We start from the raw sequence: 22,159 nt of genomic DNA on the forward strand, positions 1-22,159 counted from the left end.
GATACACATGTTTAGACCAGACAGAAGAATAAGCGGGCATGTTATGGGATGGAATGGAAAATGTGGGTCAAAGGGAATTCATTGCCTTCTGAGCGAATGGGGAAGAAAGGGTAATAACTGGTAGCTGTTGGGGCCAGGTGCTTTTGCTAGACGCTTGACTTATAATACTTTGAGACTTTGATAACATTACACCCCCATTTCATGGTTAAGGAAGTGGAGGCTCAGAGAGGATGAGGTAGACACATAGAAAAGGGAAGAATCTAAATCTAGTATCAGCCCAAACAGGATCTTCCCCTGGACCAGCGATCCTCAACAGCTGCTGAGAATCAGAATCATCCAAGACGTTTTTAAGCATACCCAGGGCTGGGCTCCACCTTCAGAGATCCCGCATCAGTGGGTGTGGAGTGACTCTCAGCCCTGGACCCCGGAGAGCCTGCAGCCAGGTGATCAGAGCGCAGCCGGGGGTGGGCGCGCAGCCGGACCAGGCGGACCAGGCAGCTGTCCGGACTGGGCCCTGAGATCCAGGAACGCAGTCCCGGCCCAGACCCGACAGGAACTGTACTCAGCAGCCACGTAAAGACAGCGCCACACCCTGTCTTCCTCCACCCAGAGACGAAACGGCTGCTTTCTTTTAGCAAGAGAAGTAGAGAGGAGTCCTTTAACTAGTCATCCAACGTTCACAGGCGCTTGAATGTGGATTTTAGGCAATGGCATCACATGAGAGACACAGATACAGGGGAATTCTGAAGTCACAGATCGATGTCCTTTCTCCCTCCCATTAGACCAGGAAGTCCAAGTGACATTTGTGTGTTTTTTGGGGGTTTTTTGTTTACAATTCCTCATTGTTCTCGAGTAGAGATTTTGGTTCTCTGTATTTGTTTAAATGGGTAAACATTTTATGTTTACTTCTCCAAAAAAGAAATATAATAAATTAAGTTGCTCTTTGCATCTGATTTTTTTTAAGGAGAGGGAGGCTCAGGGACCTTTATTCAAAACAAAACCAAAACCCTCTCTCTGCTCAAGAAGTTCCATGTGCAGAAGGAATTCTACTGATTGATGCACTTTCGGCTCCTCTAATCCCAGGTCCTGATAGTTTCTCTTCTCTGATAAATCATCTCCACCTCCTGGGCTGGATCATTTCAGGCTGCATATCTGTGCAGAATGCACCCACTGAATTATCCTGCCAATATAAACCCAGCAAAAGACTAGCTTTTCTTGCTTAAGCCAGAAGTGGAACTGGAAAGGGAGTTGGGGGCGGGGGCCGGGGGACACAATAAGAGGGTTAAAGATTAGCCAGGACTCAGGGCTGGGGAATTGACCTTTGACCACAGATAAATAACACCAGCTTCCCCTCGTGTGTGCAAAGAGATACCAGGTTCTCAGAGCATCAGGAGATGCAAGAGAAGGAAGCTGCAGGAGAGCAGGAAGGAAAAAAAGGAGGAGCCGAAGAGCAGTTGCCTTGAACACAGCAGAGTGTCTGTTCACTGTCAGCATCACTCCTGCTCAGCGCCCCATGCCATGGATATAATATTTGGCAGAAATAAGAAGGAGCAGCTGGAACCTGTGCAGGCCAAAGTGACAGGTGAGCGTTCCATATACATGGCTGCCTCTTCTTATATGTTTAAACATACCTTTTTTCTGGTCATAAAAGTAACATTTATTGTAAATTATTTTTGGAAAATCTGGCAAATGGTATATAGTGGGGAATGATCCACAAATCAAGACATATTCTCTGTGAAAATCTAGGTGTGCTTTTTATACACAGAAACTGTTTCCAGGGGGAGAGAGTCCTTTTCACTACTTCCGGGTGAAGAGCCCGGGAACACTACAACTGGCACACATACAGTGGAATTATTCTGCAAAGCGTGACCCGTTCCAAGCTTTGGGTACATTTGTGCAAATATGTGCATCCTAAGTTAAATTCTAGATGGCATGAGAAGCGTACCTGTGCTGCCCTTCCTACATGCACATGCTGGAGGGCATGCAGAGCACGCCCTGGTTTCCTCACAGGTGTTCACTGTGATCTGGGCCTTCAAGTACCTGCAGAACCGTAAGTCAAATGGACCCAGAGTGGGACGCTCTAGGAGAAAATTCTTTTAACAGGCTTTGTGTCTTGTTTTCTTCATTTTTTTTTTTTTCTCTGTCTCTCTCCTCTTGTGTGCTGCCTCTGAGGATGGGTGAGTGGGCTGGCTCAGTCACACAAGTGGTTTCATCTTCAGATACTTGGACCTGGAGGTTTTTCCTGAGTGAGCATTTCTCTATGAGCAAAGTCAGATTGGAGCTTTTCAACCAAGGAATTGTCTCAGAAGGCTTTTGAAAGAATAGCTTTTATGTTTGTTTTTCTCTGATTACAAAGGTAACATGTTCTGTATGTATATGTGTTTTTATGTACATGTGCATATATAAAAACTTGAAAATGCTAATGGGAACACAGAGGGAAATGAAATCAGCTGTATTTCCACCTCAAACACTCCTAATATAGGAGTAGTTTTAAGTTTTTAAAAGATATAGTATAGGCTACAAATATTTTTTTCAAAAACAAATGTATTTAATTTTTTTATTTTTTATTTTTTATTTTTTATTTTAAAAAAGCCTCTAATACCTATCCTTTTATGCTCTGGGATGTCATGAACATGTTGCCCATAAGCCCTACATTTAATAATTGCATGGAAATCCTTGGAAACTTTAGAAACCTGGAATTCTAGCACCTGCAGACTTGAGTGGACCCTCTAGATCCAGATCAGCTGCTCTCCCCACCTCCATCTCACAGCTGCAGGCTCACCATCACCTGGGTGCTTGTTAGAATCCCAAATTCCTGGGTCCACTCCAGACCCACGGAATCAAATACGCTGCAGGTGTAGCCTAGCAACCTGTGTTTCTACAAGCCCTCTGGCTGCTTCCAAGTATGAGAACCACTGCTGTAAATCACACCTCCCTCCTCGAGGGAAGCTGGAGAGGGGCTGTGACTTGCCTGCAGCCAGTGAAAGACAGGGTCCCAACCCTCAGTTGAGGCCTCCAGACCTGGGTCAAGTCTAATCAGTTGGTTTGTGTCCATTAACCAACTGCTAACTAAAGATTGTGCCTATGTGGCCACGTCTACCCACAGAGGCCATGTCCAGGCTTCATGTTGGGCTGTGCATTGTTGGCTCTGAGACCTCCTTGGCCAGTTACTGAAGCATTTCCTGCCTCAATTCTCTCTTATATCAAACCGCCCACATGTGACTTGCCGCATAGGATTGCTGCAATGACTATATGATTAAATGCACCTGCAGCCAGTGCTCAATATGTGTTCTCCTATCTAGGGTTTTGACTGTGTGCTCAGATTCATCTCTCTGTGCTCTGCCTCACCTGCTCCTTCTCCTGCATCTGGGTCTCTGAATAGTCCCATATTCACTTAGTTGCCCAAGGCAGGAGACTTGGTGGCACTTCGGGGTGTCCCTCCCTTCTTCCCCATATTCATTCAAACTCCGAGTCCTATCCATTCCACATCCTTCAACTCTCTGCTCTGTTGTTTCTCTCCATCCTCTCTCTGGTCTTCCCACCTCCTCTTGGCTCCTCCGTTCTCTACACTCGGCACCACAGTCAGAGACAACTTTTGTCACTCCAAATCTAAGCCTACTCCATTAATACGAGCTGTCCAGAAGAGGCAGATCCTAAAAGACAAAGTAGATTAGCAGTTGTCAGGAGGACAGGGCTTTGTTTTGGGGTAATGGAATGTTCTGGAACTAGATGGTGATGGTTGCATAACATTGTGAATATATTAAAAACCTCCAAATGGTACACTTTAAAATGGTGGATTTTTCTATGTGAATTTTATCTAAAAAAAAATTGCACATGTGCAAAAATCTGATCCTCTCATTCCCTGTTTTAACTGACCAAGCTGTCCCATTCTTCTGAGCATCTAATCAAAGCCCTTGGTGTTGTCTCATTGACCTTTTTCACTTGGTCCCTGCCTAGCTCTCCAACCTCAATACTTATGGCTTCCTCATTTGAAAATTACAGACCAGGCTTGCTAAACAACTGACACATCTCCTGGTCTTTGAGCTGGACTTTGAGCTGGTCTTTGAGCTGGTCTTTGATCTCTTGGTTCAAGTTCCTCCAGAGATAAGAATTCAGATATAGGGATGTCTGGGTGGCTCAGCGGTTGAATGTCTGCCTTCAACTCAGGGTGTGATCCCGGTCTGGGGATCGAGTCCCGCATCAGGCTCCCTGAGAGGAGCCTCCTTCTCCCTCTGTCTGTGCCTTTGCCTCTCTCTGTCTGTCATGAATAAATGAATAAAATCTTTTTTTTTTTTTAAAAAGGATTCAGATGTAAGTAGTTTATTTGGGACATGATCCCAAGAAACCCTGGGAGGGAAACCAATAAAAGGGGCATTGTCAAGCCACTGACCACTGTGAGCCATCAGAGCAGAACCCTCTGGGAATAGTGTAAAACATGCCTCATATTGCCTCAGCTGAGGGCAAGGAAGTGGCGACATATGATGCCCAACTCCCCATCCATCTTTGGCTGACAGCCACTTCCAGAGACATTACCTCCAAGGTGTTCCAGCTTGCCCAGCGTATGGGCAGAGTAGCTCCCACAGTGAAAACAAAGCCCTCAAGCAGAGAGCTGAAGATAGTTGCAGAAAGCAACTTTCAAGGAGAGGTCATTGTTAAGAGGACAAAGGTGAGGCATCAACAGCATCTGCTCCAGACCCTACCCCTAGAGCAGTGCCATTCAACAGAGGTGGAATGCATGCCCACATGCATGTGGTTTTAAACTTTCTAATAGCCACACTCTAAAAAGTAAACAAACAAACCTATTACTTATATAATTTTAAAAAGCTGAAAAATATACAGTGATCCCTCTATGTACAAAAAAAAGACAAACCAGTGAAATTAATTTTAAGAGTATATTTTATTTAAAGCAATATATCCAAAATATTTTAAGTTCAACAAGTAATATTTTTTAAATTGCTAATAAGATATTTTACATTTTTTTTCATACTTAGCCTTTGAAATCCAGTGTGAATTTTACACTTACAGCACATCTCCACTTGGACTGGCCAGGTTTCAAGTGCTCAGTGGCCACATGAGACGTTGACTACTGTATCGTATAGCACAGTTCTAGAATGTTCTTTCCTCATGCCTTTTTGAGGCCAACACCTACTCCCCCTCAAGACTCAGTAGCTCTTTCAGGACACAGTCCCCACCCTCCAGCTCTCACCCCACCTGGGGATGAGATTCTGTTCCATGCAGCCCCCTTTGCTGAGCCTGTCACATTGCCTTTACCGTGTTGTGGTTTGAGTGTCTGTTCATCCATCTGCTCTATGGATGGTGAGCAACTTGAAGAGAGGGATGACATTGGCTCATCTTGGTATCCTCAGTGCTGGCACAACTCAGGCATATCCCACCCTTTTTGGAAATAACTGCTAAAGGAATGAATGAGTACAGTGAGTCGTGTTGGGACGGTGGCCTCAATTCCTTTCCATGGCTGTGTCTCAGAGATTTTTTTGGTTGGGACACGAAAACTTGGAAACAAAACTTCCTTTCTCTTAACAGGCAGGATTCCAACATGGCTGCAGGGCACCCTGCTCCGTAACGGGCCTGGAATGCACACAGTGGGAGAGACCAGATACAACCATTGGTTCGATGGCCTGGCCTTGCTCCATAGCTTCACAATCAGAGATGGTAAGAGCACTGTCTTGGTTTGCTATTGCTGCTGTAAAGACAGCCACAAATTTAGTAGCTTAAAACAGCACTAATTTATTCTTATAGTTGTAGAAGTGAGAAGTCAAAACTGGGCTAAAATCGTGGTGTTGGAAGCTCTAGAGTGACAGTCCATTTCCTTGCCTTTTCCAGCTTCTACAGGCTGCCTGAATTCCTTGGCTTGTGGCCCCAGCCGCATCTGCAAAGAGCAGCCGAGTCTCTTGCACACCTGCTCTGCCTCTCTCACTCTCCCCATCTCCCTCGCTTCCATAATCACATTTCGTCCTCTAACCCTCCTGTCTGCCTCTTAGAAGGACCTTTATGATGGATTGGGCCCAACCATATAATCCAGGAACATCTGTCTCAAAATCTTTAATCATATCTATATTGCCCTGTAAGGTAACAAAGTCACAAGTTTCAGGGATTAGAACATGGACATCTTGGGGAGACCATTATTCAGCCAACCACAGGCACAAACCCCCCTGGAAAGGCAGCCAAGGCTCTCTTTCAAAGAGTCCAACCTGCAAATGATACACATTCTCAGTAAGATGAGCAAGAGCAGGAGGAGATTACTGGCTTCGGACTCAGACGTGCCTCAAGTTAAAATAGGAAGAGCACAGAGCTGAAAGGAACAGTATGTTGCTCAGTAGGCAAGGGAGAGCCAATCACTCAGGCAACAAGTTCAGTGCCTTTCCTAGGGGGAGATTGAATGGCTGAATAAGCAAAATTCTGGGTTCAGGTGACTGGCTCATGAGGTGGATTGTAAACTCTTTGCTGTTGGCTGTTGAGCTGGTGTATGTCACAATATCATGCTCTGAGTTCTTAGAGAAGTCCAGGATGGGTCACATGAGGCTTTCAGAGGCTCAGGGTCACATGCTGGGGAAGTTCGTGTCCCAGTGCTTCAGCTTGGTGACATTTTTCTTTAACCTCTGTGTTCCTCACCGGGACACCTGCACCCCAATGTTTATAGCAGCAATGTCCACAATAGCCAAACTGTGGAAGGAGCCTCGGTGTCCATCGAAAGATGAATGGATAAAGAAGATGTGGTCTATGTATACAATGGAATATTCCTCAGCCATTAGAAACAACAAATACCCACCATTTGCTTCGGCATGGATGGAACTGGAGGGTATTATGCTGAGTGAAATGAGTCAATCGGAGAAGGACAAACATTATATGGTCTCATTCATTTGGGGAATATAAATAATAGTGAAAGGGAATAGAAGGGAAGGGAGAAGAAATGGGTAGGACATATCAGAAAGGGAGACAGAACATGAAGACTCCCTAACTCTGGGAAACGAACTAGGGGTGGTGGAAGGGGAGGAGGGCGGGGGGTGGGGGTGAATGGGTGACAGGCACTGAGGGGGGCACTTGACGGGATGAGCACTGGGTGTTATTCTGTATGTTGGCAAATTGAACACCAATTAAAAATAAATTTATTATTAAAAAAAAAAAAAACAAAAACAAAAACCTCTGTGTTCCAGCATGAAAAACTGGTCACTTCACCTGCCTTGGCCTCTGTTTCCTCCTCAGTAAGAAGAGCTTGATGGTCCTCTCTGGAGAGCTGTCTGATAGTTAGAAGGGCCAGGTATCTAGCAAGGACCTGACACCTGGTAGGCACAGAATAGATTAAAAACCACCATCATTGTTGCTGCATTTAAATCCCATCTTTATCTGAGCTAACGTGTATCCAAGCTGTGTGACCTTGGCCAAGTTACTGACCTTTTCTGTGTCTGTCTCCCCATCTGTAAAATAGAGATATCAGAGTTGCCATGGAATTTAAAGGCATTAATATGAGTAAGGAGTTTTGTATAATGCCTGGCACATAATACATGCTTAATAAGCATCCCCCCCCCCTTTTTTTTCTTAATTACCTTCTCTTCTAAGCCAGTCAGCAATTATTTTTTTGAATACAGACTCTATACCAGTGGCTTGCTCTAGGACTTCATGAATAGAGACCCCATGTGTGAAAACCATGAGCTCTGAGTTTGCAAAAACCCAACAGATTTTACTGAGACTCAGCTACAGAGTAGGTGGGTCCATGTTTCCTGACAGCCCTAAGCCTTAATAATCCCTTCCTTTTCTAGACACGAGTTACCAATGATTCATGGGGAAATAATGCTGTTTTGGATGACATATACAAAGAGTAAAAGTACACTGGCTTCCTTTCCATGAGTCCCTGCTTCACTGGGCTGGTCCCAGTTTCCTTTGTGGTCCATTTCAGGTGCTCACATTAGTGCTGCATGGGAGGTGTGCTTGTCCCATCTTTGCAGATGTGGAAATGGGAACTTTAGAAAGGTTTAGTGACTTACCCAAGCAAGGTCACTGAGGTAGGGCTGAAATCTGACTTGTGTTGTCTAGGGTTCAAGTTTGCAACCATCCCTGCTCTCTTCTCCCAATCCCTACACATCCCCCTGAGAAACGGCAGATAGCTTAAGTGGCCCTTCTCAGCTTACTGAATGGTGGCTTTCACATGCTTCCATAGAGACTCCAGAGACAGGAGAACCAGCAGGGCATAACCAAGCCATGGCTGTCTTGCAGAAGCATGGCTGCCATCCACCAAAAGCCTTGAGTGGGCTAAACAGGCACGTGACTAAAGTTATCCCACAGTGTTTAGACTTTCTGAAAGTCTCTAGTAGATTCTCAAACTAAAAATTCATTGTCAAAGGTAAATAGCCATTTTGTCTTTTTTTATGGGATGATCAGTCAGATGTGACCACAAATGGAGACAAGAGAGGCGTGGGAACAAAGCCTATTATACTCACAGGTCCTAGGAGGCACAGCATCTCACACAGGCCCACAGTGGATAGCACCAGGGTGGTCCAGAGGGAGCAGAGGGAGCACATAGCCCGTAGCCTGTCCTAGGGTTTCCGAGGGAAAGACGAGATGGGGCAGATTAAATACTTAGGATCAGCTAGTGTGAATAGTGTTGGCAGGCTTTGGGCTCCAGGGGTGGTCTCTGGTTGCCTGGCACCTAGCCCTGGGGTGATGATGAAGGCAGAGGAATATTGCCTCCTGGAGTGCATGGGCCAGCTAGAGGGGATCTGGCTGTGGATTGGTTAGTTTTCATCTCAAAGACATGCTGGGCCCTTTGCTACTTCTAAGAATTGGCTAGTCCAGGGAAGGACCATCTCCCCCAGCTGGAAAGGTTTTTTAAGATATCAAAACATAATATACTGAAAATTTAAAAACCATATGCAACAGCATGAAAGACTCAGTTCTATGTGTGATCTGGAACTGGCTGGAAAATAGGAAGTACAGAGAGTCCACTCAATTACTTGCCCTTCCCCATCCTGTTCTTGAACCTGGCCTATGTCGAAGGTACATGCCCCACTCCGCTTTCAATGGTCAGCTTGCTTTTCTCCAGCCTGGCGTGGGAGGCCCCAGAACACAGGGTTTCTATTCAAATTGTTGTGTGTTCGTTACCCAGCACTGGGCCTGGCCCGGAGCGGCACTAGAAAACTATATATGGAGCCCAAACAAGGTGAAGATCCCAGTTGATCTCTTCAAATTCACTACAGGGAGTGCTTGCTGGCCACTGGCCCAAGTGCTGCATGCCCACCCACAACTCAGTCCTCAAGACAGCTCCTGAGGAAGGTACTACTCGATTTTACAGATGAGTCTGAAGCCCAGAGAGGCCAAGTAACTTGCCCAAAGACACACAGCTAAGAAGTGGTGGAGGTCAGGTATAAACCCAAAGCTCTCTAAATCCAGAATCCCATGACCTAAGCATTATGCAGTTCTGCTCTACTTCCCCCTCCTGCTGGCGACCTTCTCTCCTTGTCTCTCCAGCCCAATCCTCTCCAGGCTATGAGATTGCCAACATTGGTGTAGGATAGCCTGGCCTCATCTCTCCTCTCCTCTAGAACTCTCAATGGTTCCCCTTTCTACTCCTCAAATAGAAACATAAACCAAAAATGTTAAGTACTACTATACCTGATCCAAGAAGACATGCACAGAGTAAGCAGTGTTCTCTGATTTACAGATAACACAAAGCCAATATTTATTTTCTTTAATAAAATAATTTTTTATTGGTGTTCAATTTACCAACATACAGAATAACACCCAGTGCTCATCCCGTCAAGTGTCCCCCTCAGTGCCTGTCACCCACTCACCCCCACCCCACCCCCGCCCTCCTCCCCATCCACCACCCCTAGTTCGTTTCCCAGAGTTAGGAGTCTTTATGTTCTGTGTCCCTTTCTGATATTTCCCACACATTTCTTCTCCCTTCCCTTCTATTCCCTTTCACTATTATTTATATTCCCCAAATGAATGAGAACATACACTGTTTGTCCTTCTCCGATTGACTTACTTCACTCAGCATAATACCCTCCAGTTCCATCCACGTCGAAGCAAATGGTGGGTATTTGTCGTTTCTAATGGCTGAGGAATATTCCATTGTATACATAAACCACATCTTCTTTATCCATTCATCTTTCGATGGACACCGAGGCTCCTTCCACAATTTGGCTATTGTGGACATTGCTGCTAGAAACATCGGGGTGCAGGTGTCCCGGCATTTCATTGCATCTGAATCTTTGGGGTAAATCCCCAACAGTGCAATTGCTGGGTCGTAGGGCAGGTCTATTTTTAACTCTTTGAGGACCCTCCACACAGTTTTCCAGAGTGGCTGCACCAGTTCACATTCCCACCAACAGTGTAAGAAGGTTCCCTTTTCTCCGCATCCTCTCCAACATTTGTTGTTTCCTGCCTTGTTTAATGTTCCCCATTCTCACTGGTGTGAGGTGGTATCTCATTGTGGTTTTGATTTGTATTTCCCTGATGGCAAGTGAGGCAGAGCATTTTCTCATGTGCATGTTGGCCATGTCTATGTCTTCCTCTGTGAGATTTCTGTTCATGTCCTTTGCCCATTTCATGATAGGATTGTTTCTTTGGTGTTGAGTTTAATAAGTTCTTTATAGATCTTGGAAACTAGCCCTTTATCTGATATGTTATTTGCAAATATCTTCTCTCATTCTGTAGGTTGTCTTTGAGTTTTGTTGACTGTATCCTTTGCTGTGCAAAAGCTTCTTATCTTGATGAAGTCCCAATAGTTCATTTTTGCTTTAGTTTCTTTTGCCTTCGTGGATGTATCTTGCAAGAAGTTGCTGTGGCCAAGTTCAGAAAGGGTGTTGCCTGTGTTCTCCTCTAGGATTTTGATGGAATCTTGTCTCACATTTAGATCTTTCATCCATTTTGAGTTTATCTTTGTGTATGGTGAAAGAGAGTGCTCTAGTTTCATTCTTCTGCATGTGGATGTCCAATTTTCCCAGCACCATTTATTGAAGAGACTGTCTTTCTTCCAATGGATAGTCTTTCCTCCTTTATCGAATATTTCTCTAAGGTGGTTTGTGTACCTCTTACATCGGAATTCCCTAGGATTAAAGCTACAAATCCTGAGACCCCACCAAGAGCTGAATGAACCATAATCCAAGCATTGGTGTTTCTAACACATTTCCTAGATGGCCCTGAGTACACTGAAGTTTCAGAAAACCTTCAAAATGGGCCTCCAGCCTAGCTGTCCTGTCCCACCCAAGACCAAGTTCATCAGGATGCCGTGGAGGTGGGGGTCAGGCTTCTGCCACTGTTTCAAAGCAGCAGGTGATTTACTGTACAGCCAGCATGGAGAACCAGAATCAGTGCCAAACCAGTAAGAAAAGACTGGAATAAGAAAGCAAAAAGACAGAAAAATTGTTTGTGGCCTTCAGCAGAAGCCAGTGAAATTTAATGCTTTAAAAACCTAACAAAAGGACGCCTGGGTGGCTCAGTGGTTGAGTGTCTGCCTTTGGCTCAGGTCATGATCCTAGGGTCCTGGGATCGAGTCCCACAACGGGCTCCCCGCAGGGAACCTGCTTCTCCCTCTGCCTGTGTCTCTGCCTCTCTCTCTGTCTCCCATGAATAAATAAATAAAATCTTAAAAAAATAATAAAATATAAAACCTAACAAAGATTTAATTAAAGGAGGCTGAGTGGAGGAGAAGCTGGACAGAGGATATACAGGAATGTTCTTTTTTTAAGTCAAAAATTATTTCAATTTTTTTTAAAGCATGAAGCCCAATACATGGCTTGAACTCACGACCCTGAGATCAAGATCTGAACTGAGATCAAGAGTTGGACATATAACCGACTGAGCCACCCGGGTGCCCCTAAAATTATTTCAAAATTAAAAAATTGTTATAAAGCACGCATAGAGATGAATGAACCCAAGTCTCCCTCAGCAGTACACTCGGTAATTTTTTTTATTAAGAGGCAAGGTCATTGTCTCACGAGAATTTGAATATGTGAATTCCAAGAGTCAGCATCACCGAGGTTTAGAGACAAAAGCCTTCCAGAACTTTGTTCTGAAGCTTTTTCAATTATTATAGCTTTAAAGTAGCTTTTTGGAAGTTTGCTTAAAAGGGAGATAGATATAGATCTATCTATAAAATCTCCCACTCCCTCCAGAATATCAAACTCGACCCAGTTCTAGAAGATTCCAGGCAGGAGCACATCTGTTTACTTGTGTCCCTTTAGAAGGAATGTAGCTAATTGGGGCTCACCAGGGAGGGGGGCTTCTGGGGAATGTTTGTTGTCCTCTAATCTCAGCTTCAGAGTTGAGTGTCAGCCTTGAGCTGTTCCAGAGGCATGTTTTCCTATGGCCCTGAGCCCTCTGTGTGTGCTCTGGGCTGGCTGTTTATAGGAAATGGGCGGCCTGCTGACAGCCTGCCTGGGATGGGTGTTTACATTTCAAGTGAACATAATTCAGCATTTTAGGCAAAGCAGCTTAGCCAGTGCTTGGAGGTGGCGAACCTCAGAGTAAGTGACCAGTGAAGGACAGGCTGGCTCAGGGGGAGACCAGGAGGGCCCTGAAGTAGGTTCTGTGTAGCAGGTAACCAAAGACCAGTGTGTATGCCCTCCCCAACCCCCAGCTGAGTCTTCCTGCCTCCAGGATTTTGTTGGACAATTCAAAATTCCCACAACCATTACTTAGCAAGTGCATGCTGTGTGCCAATGGGCCAAACTCCTTTTATCATCCCATCTCATTTAAAACTGCCAGTCCTATCTGGGGAGGGCTGTGTGATCCTTAATTTCTAGTTGAGAAAAATGAGGTTCAATGACATAAAGAGACTCACCCAGGATCACATGGCTTGGATTAGGACTAACCCCAGAACCAAAGCCTTGCCCACTCTACCTATTGCATCTTGAGAGCATATGTAGCTTTTATTGAGCACCTACTATATGCTGAGTGCTTTATAGTCCTTAAACCTCACAGCAACTCCATAAGGAATGTGTCATGATCCTCCCATCAGAGCAGAAAGGACCAAGTCTTGCCTTGGACACAAGGTCAATTGCATGGTTTGTAGATACCAGAACAGGATTCATAGCTAGATGGAGACTTGAATCCCCTCGGGAGTAGAGATATGCCTACCCTGCTCACCCCTACTTCCTGGCCCACTGAGGTGATTAATACACACTGGTTGAATGCACAAACCCAGTTCCAGGTTAACCCAAAGCCATTCCTACCTATTTCTTCCTGTTGCCCCAGAACAGAGCCCCGCCTCCTGAAATATCTCAGTGATACTTATTTTCAGAGCAGCCACCTCTGAAAAGATGTTTGAGAAGAGGATAGATGGTTATCTGCACCTGGACACACACAGTTTGCCTCCCAAAGGCTGGAGAAAGAACTAGAAGGTCTTTCATGGTCTTTTCCAATTTTATGAAAACTAGCATGACCATTATTGCTATTATTTCCATCTAGGTGCACAGGTTGGAATCCTTACCACTGAAACAGACACGTCCTTTGGAGATGGACATGAAAACACAATCCTGAGGGCAAAACTAGTTGAGGCTATTCCAAGTCAAGATAGTGGCTCTCTGGGTCAGCAGGGAGTGGGTGGGGAGGGTGGGCTGGTGACTGGACAAGCTGTGTGGGGCTTCCAGGGGTTCTCATGTTCTGTTCATTAGGATGTAGTTCTTCATATGGGTCTGTTCAGTTTGCGAAGCTTCATCAAGCCATGCAGTCACAGCAGCACATCTCCTTAGATGTGTTTTTATTTTTTTATTTTTTTTATTTTTTTTTTAATTTTTATTTACTTAGGATAGTCACAGAGAGAGAGAGAGAGGCAGAGACACAGGCAGAGGGAGAAGCAGGCTCCATGCACCGGGAGCCTGATGTGGGATTCGATCCCGGGTCTCCAGGATCGCGCCCTGGGCCAAAGGCAGGCGCCAAACCGCTGCGCCACCCAGGGATCCCATAGATGTGTTTTTATTAACAATGATCAAACAGACTGGTCAAATGGATGGTGGATGGTGGTGGCTGTGTCAGCTTTGAATGCAGGTTACCCCTTCCTAGCTGTGTGGTTTAGAGTGAGGTACTTAACCTCTCTGTGCCTCCATTTTACCAACTGGAAATGGGTCTGCAGAGTCACAAGTGCCTAGGCCCTTTGTACTTCGGTTGGTAAGAGATTTAAAACCTTCAAGCATTCTTTAAATTTTGTTTTATTTTGCTGTTAATTAGCAAATGACATTAAGTTGATTTTTGTCTCCTAAAGAATGCATTTCTAGTTGGTGTATTCTATACACTTTCAATGTTTTAGAATTCACCAGAAAATACACATAAAGTGTCCACACAATACTTAGCATATGCATGCTCAATAGTGCTCTTAGCACTATTTCCTTTCTTAGATATAAAGTCACCAGACAAGAATTTCTTGGGAAGGTATTCTCTCCTAAGCCCATCATTGTGGCAGTGGATACAAGAAGGATATTTTTCTGATCAACTCTTATTTTATGGGAATGAAATGTCAGTATGGCCTGGCCCTCCTTTTTTGCATATTATAGTTGTACCCACGTTGGAAGCATGTATTAGACTACAGCAAGGTATGTGCTCTTTGTGGAGGGGAAGGGGTGGGAATCAACATGTCACTTGCTAATTAACAGCTAAATTAAATTAAATTTTTTTTTAAGTACGGGTTTCAAATTGTATGCCAAATCAAGTTTGAAGGCCTCATGTATCCCAGTTGGCCCCTGTCCTTAACCTCACCTCATTCATGCTGCTCCCAAGCCCCTACCTCAAGCTGAAGCCCATCTTGACTCAGCCCTTGTAGGAGGTGGGGTTGCGTTTCCACCTCCAGGCCTTTGTTTCTAGGAAGTGTGAGTGGAAATGCCCTACTCTCTCCCCTACTTGCACCTCCTCGATCTATTGTGGGCAATAATTTTACTCGTCTTCAAAGGGCCATTTCAAGTGCCACCCACTTGAGGAAGTCTCCTGATCCATCCACTCACAGCTGGGCTTCCTCAGCTCTCTCTTCTCTTCTCCCCCACCCCTGCCCCCATTCTCTTCCAGAAGGAACCTGTGAATATACTACAAAAGTGTCTTTAAGTTAAGGGCCTTGAAGGTGGGGAGATTATCCAGGTGGGCTCAGTGTAATCACAAGGGTCATTACAAGGGAAGGAGGAAGGTCGGATTCAGAAAAGATGTGACAGTAGAATCAGAGATCAGAGTGATGTGACCACAAGCCAAGCAATGCAGGCAACTTCTAGAAGCTAGAAAAGTCAGAGATGGACACCTTGCTTTTTAGCCCTGTAAGACCCATTCAGGCTATATCTTCCAAAATGGTAAGATAACAGATTTGTATAATTTTAAGCCACTAAGTTTGTGGTGATTTGTTACAGCAACTATAGGAACCTAATACAGGTCTAGAACCATCCAGCACATTTTCAGGTTGGTCTTGATGAACTGGTCCACAGTCCCTGCTTTTATGCAATGACTTAGATTTTAGATTTTCTCCAGGGTCTACATAAATTAGACACCCACACATGTACTGGCCCTCTCCCATATACAGAATCAGGTGCCAGGTCACCCTCTGGTTGGAGTAGGTATCAAATGTTACTCTACGGGCTGAAATGGTCAATGGAAGGTTTCCAAGGCTGAACCAGGTCCTGGGGAAACCTAGGCAAAGTATGAGGCCTTCTGGACCAGTCTTCCAAACCTGACCTTCTCTGGAGGGATGCTAGCATATTGGAAGAGATGGTCAATGCACCTCAGCACCTCTTGGCAAGGCAACTGAACATGTCTGAGCCTCAGTCCCTGCTGTGTAAAATGGAGCTCCTAGGGATGCTTACCTTACCTTGTTGTTGTTGTCTCAAGTGAGGAAATGTGTGTGAAAGCTCATCGCAAATACTCCTTGTATCCAGCACTATTAAAGGAAACTGTCCTAGTGAACTCGACTCCCCTTCCCATAATACCCCTAAACTGCTGAGATTGACCTTAAAACTCTGTAAAGGTGTCAGCACAGGATGATTCTGTGTCTTCTCTTTCAGGTGAAGTTTATTACAGGAGCAAATACCTGAGAAGTGATACCTACAAAGACAACATCGAGGCCAACAGGATTGTGGTGTCAGAGTTTGGAACGATGGCCTACCCAGACCCCTGCAAAAACATATTTTCTAAGTAACTGTCCATTTTGAATCTAGTCATGCTTTTCAATATCCACCAGCATGTGCTCCTCTGACAATCCTCTTTAGGGCACATGAAAACCTTCACCTGGCTGGGCTTTCCCTGTATATGCCACATAGTTCTGGATCACTGATAGCAAGAGAGGCAAAGAGCATCTGACAGATTATTAGGTATTTTTTCCATGTGGCTGGTAGGAGAGCCATATGGTAATTATCTCTCAAAATTATAAACACACGTTCTCTTCAGGCTAGAGATAGGCTTTCTCGTGGCTGGAATGGCGAACTTATAACCTTATCCACGGCTGCATCATTTGTTATAATGAGGAACTGAAAATAACCCTAATGTTCATCAACACAAGGGTAATTAATGAGTGAAACTGTACAAGAAAATATTAGGCAGGAACAACAACAACAAAAAAGTGATGAGGATCCTGTCTATGCACTGAATGGAGAGATTTCCCAGATAGCTTATTGAGTGGTGGGCGCAGGGCAGAACAAGGTGTAGAAAGAATGTTTTGTGTTAGAAGAGCATGAAGAAATCTGGATTTATTTTTGCTTGTATGTGTGCAGAGAAAGTGGGAGGGTCTGTAAAGTGGGAAATTGGCAAATGAGAGAGATATTGGGAGAGATTTTTAGTTGGATACGTTTCAAATCATCTGGGCTAGGATGACTATGAATATATTACACACTTGATGATTAAACTCTTGGCTGGGGAATCAGACCCACCGTCAGGATCTCGTGCTTGATACTCTTCGGATATAGAAGAGTTATGAAATGTGCTAGCGGTAGACTGCCCAGAGATGGAAGAGTGCTCCTGCTTTTCAGTAACTGACGTCATCTTTCTAGTTCCAGGATCCAGTGCTGGGGCTGGCACACAGCAAGCCCTGAATTCACATTTGCAGGTTGGGGAGGAGCCAAGCAGGAAGCGGGGAGGGGGAGAGAAGGAACACAAAACCAAGCCTCCCCCACGGCAGTTTTCTTGGTTCACCATTCGCCAGCAGGGGGGGCACTAACCAACACATGGATCCAGGATCTTCTGATCAAAACAATGATGAGTTTTTCTCCCATAATTTGTTTGCTTTCCTTTAAAAAAAAAAAATACTGAACTAATTTCCTGGACAAATTCAAAAGGTCCATTGTAGACTCTTATTCCTTCCAAAAGTAAGGATTATCTGTTTTGCTAGTCTTAGGAGGCCATTATGGATGGATATGTATGACTTCTGTAGAGCTTTTTTTTTTTTTTTCTTTTTCTGTAGAGCTTCTTAAAATACTTTGGAACAACTTGGCTATTGTGGACATTGCTGCTATAAACATTGGGGTGCAGGTGTCCTGGTGTTTCACTGCATCTGTATCTTTGGGGTAAACCCCCAGCAGTGCAATTGCTGGGTCATAGGGCAGTTCTAGTTTTAATTCTTTGAGGAACCTCCATACAGTTTTCCAGAGTGTCTGTACCAGTTCACATTCCCACAAGCAGTGCAAGAGGGTTCCCCTTTCTCCACATTCTCTCCAACATTTGTTGTTTCCTGTCTTGTTAATTTTCACCATTCTCACTTGTGTGAGGTGGTATCTCATTGTGGGTTTGATTTGTATTTCCCTGATGGCAGGTGATGTGGAGCATTTTCTCACGTGCTTGTTGGCCATGTCTATGTCTTTTTTAGTGAAATTTCTGTTCATGTCTTTTGCCCGTTTCATGATTGGACTGTTTGTTTCTTTGCTGTTGAATTTAATAAGCTCTTTATAGATCTTGGATACTAGCCCTTTATCTGATGTTATTTGCAAATATCTTCTCCCATTCTGCAGGTTGTCTTTTAGTTTTGTTGACTGTTTCTTTTGCTGTGCAGAAGCTTTTTATCTTAATTAAGTCCTAATAGTTCATTTTTGCTTTTGTTTCCCTTGCCTTCATAGATGTATCTTGCAAGAAGTTGCTGTGGCCAAGTTTAAAAAGGGTGTTGCTTGTGTTTTTCTCTAGGATTTTGATGGATTCTTGTCTCACATTTAGATCTTTCATCCATTTTGAGTTTATCTTTGTGTATGGTGAAAGAGAGTGCTCTAGTTTCATTCTTCTGCACGTGGATGTCCAATTTTCCCAGCACCATTTATTGAAAAGACTGTCCTTTTTTCCAGTGGAGAGTCTTTCCTACTTTGTTGAATATTAGTTGACCATAGAGTTGAGAGCCCATTTCTGGGTTCTCTATTCTGTTCCATTGATCTATGTGTCTGCTTTTGTGCCAGTACCACACTGTCTTGATGATCACAGCTTTGTAGTACAACCGGAAATCAGGCATTGTGATACCCCCGGCTCTGGTTTTCTTTTTCAATATTCCCCTGGCTATTGATTCCACACTGTGGAAGGAACCTCAGTGTCCATCGAAAGATGAATGGATAAAGAAGATGTGGTTTATGTATACAATGGAATATTCCTCAGCCATTAGAAATGACAGATACCCACCATTTGCTTCAACGTGGATGGAACTGGAGGGTATTATGCTGAGTGAAGTAGGTCAATTGGAGAAGGACAAACATATGGTTTCATTCATTCGGGGAATATAAAAAATAGTGAAAGGAAAAATAGTGAAAGGGGAAAGGAGAGAAAATGAATTGGAAATATCAGAGAGGGAGACAGAACATGAGAGACACCTAACTCTGGGAAATGAACAAGGGGTAGTGGAAAGGGAGGTGGGCGGGGGGATGGGGTGACTGGGTGATGGGCACTGAGGGGGGCACTTGACGGGATGAGCACTGGGTGTTATACTATATGTTGGCAAGTCGAACTCCAGTAAAAAAATATATATAGAAAAAAAATACTTTGGAACAACCCACTAGCTCTTACTGTCTCTGGTGTGGGAGACCTTTGGATTTTTGAGAGCCCAGGAGGGTTCAGTTGGTGGCCATTTTTTCCCAGATGACTCACTTCTTAGCTAATTCAACATGGTGGTATATTTGGACAACTTGATACTGGAGTCCTCCAGATTCCTCAAGTGATCTTTTGGGACCCCAAACTTTTCTCCCTTAATTGAAATAGAGTATTTTAAGTGGTAGGAAAACTTAAAGCCATCTTAAGTAGAGCTTTCCAATTGGGTAGACACAGCCATTGATTTGCTATTGATCTGCTTTCCCCCACAGAGCTTTCTCCTACTTGTCCCATACCATCCCTGATTTCACAGACAATTGCCTGATTAACATCATGAAGTGTGGGGAAGACTTCTATGCGACCACAGAGACCAATTACATCAGGAAAATCAACCCACATACTCTGGAAACCCTGGAGAAGGTACTAGTGAATCTATTACAACCAGCATTAATTCCTGGCTTGTGAAAGGGACCCCGGGTGGGGCCATGTGGCCTGCAGGAACTCATGAGGGGCTGCCCCTCCTCTAATGCCATTGGATCCTGAGCTTCCCCAGTACAGCATTTAGCACTATATTCTAAGCTCCCTTAGGGCAGGGGCTGTGTCATTTCATTTCTGTGTCTGTGTTTGTTCTTAGGACTACTAAAACAAAGTACCAAAGTACCAAAAACAAAGAATCAAAGTTCTGTTAGGGCAACAGAAACTTATTCTCTCACGGTTCTAGGGGCTGGAAATCTGAAATTGAGGTGTTTGCGCAGCCATGCTCTCTGAAGGCTCTAAGGGAAGATACAGGCTTGCCTCTTCCAGCTTCTGATGGCTGCCAGGAATCCTCAATGTTCCTTGGCTTATAGATGCATCACTCCAATACACATCATTGGATTAGGGCCCTCCTCCATCCAGAATGACTTTATTTTAACTTGATTACATCTACAAAGGCCCTTTTTCCAAATATACGTACCAAGAATTAGGGCTTCAACATATCTTTTTGGAATACACAATTCAACCCTTAACAGTGTCCACTGTCTTGGCACAGAGTGGGAGTTTAATGGGAGTTTGAACGATTGTACCAAATTGTCTGGACTTGAGTAGCCCTACCTTGTATTGACCTGAAGAGGGAGGCCTTAGGCGGAGAGCAAAGAGACAAAAATAAATGTCCAAGCAGATATCTTTCCTGGGCTGAAGCAAGTCAACATTTTCATGAAAATCAATAGACCCACTCATTTTTCTCCAGCTGGCTATTCAAAGCCTCAATGTCTTCTCCATACATTTTAATGATCTGTTAAAGGGAATGCTTTTCTTAGCTGTGAAATTATGTCCAGCACCTTTTAAGCTGAGCGGCATCGGTCCAACTGATGTATGCTTTCCACAAAGCCTCAGAGAGGAAATACTAAGAAAGAATGAAGCCTTCCCTGACTTTTGGCTGGAGGTCGTGCTATTCTGAGGAAGGAAAGGAGGACAGTTGGTTCCCCGGCCATGCATTATTCTGTGGCTGTGCCCTGTTGGGAGTTTTTGGGGGTGGTCATTATTGGGCTTGTTAGTCATTTGGCTTTGACCAAGTGTTTTTGTAACTCTGTTCCCAGAATAATGCTATGAGAGAGGCCCAGAGATTTATGCCTCTGTGGTATGCAAAAGGAGAGAATTTAAATGACATAACCAGAGCAGCAGTTAAGATTAGAGCTAAAGGCTGCCTCTCTGCCCAGGTCATTGCTCTGTGGTGAGGCATCTGCTGCCATGCTGAGGACACCCAGCAGGACCAGGGGCAGCGGGGCCGAAACACAACAGCCACAGAAAACATATACAGCTCACCAACTCCCCTGCAAGCTGTATGCTATCAGGTCACATGAGTAAACCTCCTCTTTAAAGGTGAAGTCTGTCTTATTTTCAGATCAGAAGATCTGCAAAAGTAGCCATCATCTCTCTGAACCTAGAGCAGTTGCATTTCATCAAGTTTCACCTGCTCCCATTTTTAAAACCAGGTGGCTGTCATTTTGCAGGTTGATTATCGCAAGTTCGTGGCTGTAAATCTGGCAACAGCACATCCTCACTATGATGAAGCTGGAAATGTTCTTAATATGGGCACATCCATCATGGACAAGGGGAAGACAAAATATGTGATCTTTAAAATCCCTGCCACAGTCCCAGGTAGGTCTTCTGGGGATATAATGAAGCACAGACACCAAGGGTGGCTCCCTCCAAAGAGTTCTGATTTTTATTGATGACGTAAGACACAATCTGAGACTTTCCCTCATGGGTGATTCAGAATGACCATGAACATAATTTTTTCCTTTAGGAGGAAAGAGATGTTGCTGGGCTTCCTTTTGAAGAATGAATTCTTTTACTATCCTAACCTGATTTTCTTTAGGCTCTAGTTCATTCATTCATTAATTTATTCATTATTCATCCACCATCTACCTGTCCATCCATCTGTCTGTTTATCCACCCATCATCCATCTAACTATCCATCATCCATCCACCTATCCATTCATCATCTGTCCAACCATCAGTTTGTCCACCCATCCATCCACTTGCCCATCAAATATCTTTCCTTCCATCCATCCTTCCTACCATTCATCCTTCCATCTGGTTTTTTTTTTGTTTGTTTGTTTTTGTTTTGTTTTATTTTTTGTGCTGCCCACTTTCATCCCAGCCCCTGAACTCAGGTTCCTAGTGTCGATATGGGAGCTCAGCCCTGCTTCAGACCTTCAGCCTTTCAGACACCACTCCCCCCGCCCCCCAACTCTGTTCTCAGGACCTTATGTACCTTCTCCTTTTAAGGCCAGGAAACTGGAGAAAATCCCAGGCCAGTTGTTGCATATTCCTGAGAAGAGGAGGCTCCTGACCCTTATTTGTCCAGGACCCTCCTGGGAAGCACACCCAGGAGACTAGGCCTCTGAGGGTGGTTGCACAGGGCTTAGGAGACAGGGAAGAACTATGAGGGTGCTTGGCTTGACCTGCCAGCTTAGGGAAATTGGCTTCCTTCTGTGATCCCTGCTGGCCCCTTCCCTCAGGTCCTGGAGAACCTCCTGAGCTAATTACTAGACTCTGTTGGCTGAGGTGAGCCCGTAAGGTCAGAAGGCACAATGAGTATTCTTGTTAAATGGAATCCCATGGCTCAAGCTAATGGAGGAATAGAGGGTCTAGCCAGGATCCTAGAATGTCAGCCCTGGGGATGGTCTAGGCATCTGAG

General features: G+C 44.5%; 1 protein-coding gene across 1 annotated transcript in view; it reads left to right on the forward strand.

The window, feature by feature from the left end:
• The first annotated feature begins 1,378 nt into the window (after window positions 1-1,378).
• The window catches only part of BCO1 (beta-carotene oxygenase 1), a 39,829-nt gene continuing 19,048 nt past the window's right edge, over window positions 1,379-22,159 (forward strand). The window contains exons 1-5 of the mRNA XM_055304780.1: window positions 1,379-1,582; window positions 5,542-5,670; window positions 15,990-16,119; window positions 19,248-19,395; window positions 20,967-21,114. Coding sequence (XP_055160755.1) covers window positions 1,519-1,582; window positions 5,542-5,670; window positions 15,990-16,119; window positions 19,248-19,395; window positions 20,967-21,114 — 619 coding nt within the window. The 5' untranslated portion in view covers window positions 1,379-1,518. The remainder of the gene's footprint in view (window positions 1,583-5,541; window positions 5,671-15,989; window positions 16,120-19,247; window positions 19,396-20,966; window positions 21,115-22,159) is intronic.

Source organism: Nyctereutes procyonoides, unplaced genomic scaffold, assembly GCF_905146905.1.
Source record: "Nyctereutes procyonoides isolate TBG_1078 unplaced genomic scaffold, NYPRO_anot_genome, whole genome shotgun sequence".
Classification (NCBI taxonomy): domain Eukaryota; kingdom Metazoa; phylum Chordata; class Mammalia; order Carnivora; family Canidae; genus Nyctereutes; species Nyctereutes procyonoides.